This window comes from Buceros rhinoceros, unplaced genomic scaffold, assembly GCF_000710305.1.
Source record: "Buceros rhinoceros silvestris isolate BGI_N320 unplaced genomic scaffold, ASM71030v1 scaffold33538, whole genome shotgun sequence".
Taxonomy (NCBI): Eukaryota; Metazoa; Chordata; class Aves; order Bucerotiformes; family Bucerotidae; genus Buceros; species Buceros rhinoceros.
In genome coordinates, this window is record NW_010427953.1 from 2,082 (window position 1) to 6,735 (window position 4,654).

Sequence of the window (4,654 nt, forward strand, 5' to 3'; positions counted from 1 at the left end):
TTCCTGCTTTCCACGTTTGCAAAGATTTTAGAGCTCATCCCTCCATCCCTCACTTTCACTTACGGAATCGAAGAGGAAGGCGAATTTTCTGCCCTTGCCAGTTCCCAACCGCTTTCTCAGCTCCGCACCAACAACTCGCTCCTCTGACTTCACCAAATCACATGGAAACAAGGAGAATCTGCTGTTGGCACCTGGAGAGGAAGCCACCAACATCGAATGCAGTTTAGGAGACCCGGGTTCCGCTCTGCCTCTTTGCATCGAATGTAAATAAATATCTTTCAGGACGTACAGTCCAGGCTCGGTGTGTTGTCCCAGTTCATACCCCTGCCCACAGCAGGATGGGACTGACAGGGTGGACTGCAGCCCCGGACCTCTGCAACCTCATCTTTAGAAACGGATTCAGTGAAACGGAGCAGTTCCAGTAAATAAAACCCATCGATTCAGCTGGAAAAGGAGCATTTACCTCTCAAGCATTGAGTCAACCGTCACTCAAACCCTCTGTCCACCACCTCGTTGTCCACCGAGGAGCAGAGCCTGGGCTGTGGGCCAGCAGCTGGCTCCTTGGTCAGCATTCACTGGTTGATCGGCCCGGGAAGGTCCTCTCCACACACTGGTCCCGGGCTGGGGGTCACAAGGACTCAGGGAGCAGACATGCCTGCAAAGGAAATTGCTTCACTTGTTCAGATGCCGCTGGTGATGCTCAGGGTAAGGCGGGTGGACATGGGACCACCCTGAAGAGAATCAAGGGTTTTTTCTCTTTCAAAAAGAAAAAGAACTTGGAAATTACACAGTGTAACAATGCTTTATGAGACTCTACTTCGGGTCGCAAACGCAGGCATCTGAAAAATGCCAAGCTGCTGTTCAGGGGCTGCTTACGCAACTGTAATCCTGCCCGGCAGCGGTGGGCGTTCACCCAGCCCAGCGTTCCAGTCACGCGCGGCCCCTTCTCCACCGCGCTTCTGCCTCATTTAATGCCCACAGATGACTGGGGACAAACCAAGCCTCAGGGGACCGCGCGCCCTGAGTCATCCTGGCATTTGATTTAGCACCGTGCTCTTCCTAACAGAGCTGGAGAGGCAGCGGGGCCGCGACGGGCAGGACTGGGGCGTGAGGTGCTGCACCAGTCCAGCAGCAGCGGTGGAGCATCCCCGCTAACAGGCAGCAGAGCCCAGGCCGAGGTGCCGCCCGCTCTGCTCATCTCTGACAAACATTGACGCAGGTTGGAGCAGAAAAACACCCCCAGATGTTGCTGGCTATTGGGTGACAGGACACCTGATAGCTACAGCACCCACTGTTCCCGCTGCTCCAGGGACTGACATTTACTCTGCGACACCAGTGAACACCCGGGGGCTTCTCGGAACAGACCGCGCACTCCTGGCATGGTTATTAACCAGCTCCCGCTGCTCCAGCCGCCCCGGCAATCCTGCTGCCTCTTGGAAACCAGAGCTGTGCCAGGGGGCACAGTGAACCCAGGGCCCCGGGGAGCCACATCACCACCCCTGAGCAGCAAGCAGTCCCCAAACCCCAGGCAAACGGGCAAACCAGGGTGGTTTGGGATAATTGGTGCCTGATGGGGAGAAAAAGTCCTTTAAGACACTTCCTGGGGTCGCCCTTCCCAGGTTGTGTCTTGCTTTGCTCAAAAGCAGGGGGATGGGTGTGCTGTGACCTCTCCTCTTCCCCATCTCCTTTGCCTTGTCTCCTCTTCCCTATCTCCTCTCCCTGTCTCCTCCACCTCCTTCCCACATCAGGCCCTTGCTTAATCCAGAGATGTTTCACAGTCACCCCTCAGGCAGGAGTAGGAAGAGGCCCTTAACCAGCTCCTCTCCAGCCTCATCCAGCTGAGGAGGTGAGAAACCTCCCAGAGCTCTGGTGTCCCGCTTTGCAGTGGGCAGGCTGGTACCTGAAACAAGGAGAAGGTTTAACAGTTCTTTATCACACCCATGGTGAACCAGCTCACTAACACGATTCACCAAATTTTTGAAATTTTGGTAGAAATTAAAAGAAATTACTCAGCAGAGACAGGATTCTTCGGGCAACATCCATCCAGCCCTGTCCCGCTAACAACAAAGGGGAAAACATCCCCTTTTATCCCCCTTTAAGTCAAAAGTCTCCCAAACTGGCCAGTCTGTGGGCCAAGGATGCGCAGCCAGGTGGGAAAACCAGGCGGCCACAGCAAATCCCACTGTGTAACCGCACTGGTCTGACCTGGGATGGGTCTTCCAGCAATCAAAAACCTCTTATTTGCAATAAACAGTGGAACATGGCAAAATCATTCCGTGCTGACTTCATCCCGGGCAAACAACCTCCCAACCTTTACATCTATGGATCAAGGACTACGATGAGGCAGTGCCATGGCAAACGCTTGTGCATTTATGCACGGAGAAGACACAGAGATGCTGTTGTGATCGTGGGCACATCCATCCATTTTAAACAGCCCCCCTGCTATATAAGGGGGGCTCACTCACCAGCCCTGATGAAAGGAGGAACCACTCACTGTCGAGCCCCACCTGAGCAACCCACCGGGCAGAAATGGCTCCAGGTACCTCTCCTCGTTTCGGTCCAGTGCTGGGGGTGGTGGGAGGTGATGGTGTGGTGGTGGGAGGTGATGGTGGGGTACGTGCACTCAGCACCAGCCCTCAGTGAAAATGTGGCAACTTCTAAATCAATGAAGAACTCAGTGTGACCTAATGAGTTGCCTTCAGCAGTCTTCAGCCTGAACTGGGCAAGGGGAGGGTAGAGAACGTGAAGAACAAGGTCAAGCCACCGTTGCAATAGTTACTACTCACGTAAATGTTGGCAGGGATATTAAATCTCGTATTCAAGGCTTAAGATGGGGATTGGGAGGATGTCTCGTGTGTACGGCCGAGTCCTCCAGGTGCGAGGACGTTCCTCTGCTGAAAGGATTGGCCTGAGGTTAACCCTGTGAGCACAGATGGACACTTGTGTGAGTGAGACGTCACAGGTGGAGAACTTTTAGGCTTGACAAAGATCATCAAATTCTACAGGTATGTCCTAGAGAGAAAAAGTAGCTGGTGACAGCACAGGTAAAGCCATCAGTTCCTGTCCCAGCAAAGGCACCAGCAGAGCGTAAAATGGGGCACTCTCAGGCCCCGCCCCGGTACTTGCCACCCCCTGCCCTCGCTGTGCTCTGCTCGTGAGGGCAAGGCCTACGAAACACCAGGAGCATGTCTGGGAAAAACACAGGGACACACAGCAATGACTCTTCAGCCAGGAAGATGCTGCTTAGAACATGGGGAGCCCCGAGGGCACATCCAGTGAAAGGGGAATGGAGGTTCGTTGGAGTTTGGGGAGGGCTAAGCTCACCCTCGGGGTCCAACACCACCTCAAGGAAGGTGAGCAGGGACAGGAGAAGCTGGGAATCAACCCCCAGGTGTATCCCCCTCCTCAGCACCAGAACTGCCAACACCTCTCCTCTCGGCTGCAGGGTCACGGTTTTCTCCTCTCCTCTTTGCTGTGATCGCTCTGGGACTGCAGTGGCCGCAGGAAGCTGCCACCTTCCCGGCCATGCCCCTTTCCAACCTGTTTGCCAACGCCGTGCTGAGGGCTCAGCACCTTCACCTCCTGGCTGCCGAGACTTACAAAGAGTTCGTAAGTGCTGCGGCCTCCGGGCATCTCCTCGCGTTAGCTGGACGGTTTCAGGACTGTGTAACTTCCTCGAAACAGAGTGTTCAGCCATCAGTGTCTTGTCTGTCAGCCCTTGATGAGGTGAAAGGGTCTTAACAGGCCAGGTCAGGTTACGGCCCATCCGCCTGGAGCCTGTCTCCTCTCAGCTCTCTCCCCTGCCTCTGAGCCTGCCCCATCCCCTCCTCAGGGCCGCTGCTGCCCGTGTCCAAACCCACTGCACAGGGTCCACTGTCCCAAAGAGAAACTGGGCTCTGAAAGCCGTGAGGGACAGCACAGATACTTTGCAAGACCTTCCTGTGTTGGTCACCTGTGGCCTTGGGTGACTCTGAGTGCTTAAACCACCCAGTCTCTGCTGCTGCCAGCAGCTGGTGTGAGCTGCCACCTTGCTCCTTGGGAGAACCCAGCCCAAGCGTGGTTTGTGTTCACCTCGGTGAGGGGAAGACCTTCAGCTCCAGTAGCTGTTGGGCCAAATTACGAACTCCTGCTTCCCCCCTCCATTGCCAACCCTGTACCTCATGGCACCTCACGGCTCACTCCTGCGATGTGTAACCACTCAGGGCAGCTTGGGAGAGGGTCTGTGGTCCTCTCCCAGGACACAGGTTGCAGACCTGAGGGTCCTTGGGATGTCTCCACAGGAACGCACCTATATCCCAGAGGACCAACGACATGCCAACAAAAACTCCCAGGCAGCATTTTGTTACTCAGAGGCCATCCCCGCTCCCACGGGGAAGGACGATGCCCAGCAGAAATCGGTAAGTTCTGCTCCAGGGGGCAAGCACAGACTTGTCTGCAGAGCCCAGCTGCGCCTCGCCGGGGGAACAGAGGGTTTCCACCTGTGAGCACTTTACTCCTCTCCCTCTCCCTCTCCTACTATTTAAACCCTGCAGGAAGAACAAAAAACTCTTCTGGGATATGCTATAAATCACATTCTCACTCTAAGGATGAGGAAAAATTATGGATGCAGGACTCATGGCTGGGGGGGGGTCCCTAGCTTTAGAACTTCTCTGTT

The 4,654-nt window shown here is 55.0% G+C and overlaps 1 protein-coding gene across 1 annotated transcript in view; it reads left to right on the forward strand.

The window, feature by feature from the left end:
• Positions 1-2,469: 2,469 nt before the first annotated feature.
• Positions 2,470-4,654, forward strand: part of LOC104498703 (somatotropin) — a gene marked incomplete at its 3' end in the record, with an annotated part of 2,585 nt that continues 400 nt past the window's right edge. The window contains exons 1-3 of the mRNA XM_010142116.1: positions 2,470-2,539; positions 3,446-3,609; positions 4,281-4,397. Of these exons, the coding sequence (XP_010140418.1) occupies positions 2,530-2,539; positions 3,446-3,609; positions 4,281-4,397 (291 nt within the window). The remainder of the gene's footprint in view (positions 2,540-3,445; positions 3,610-4,280; positions 4,398-4,654) is intronic.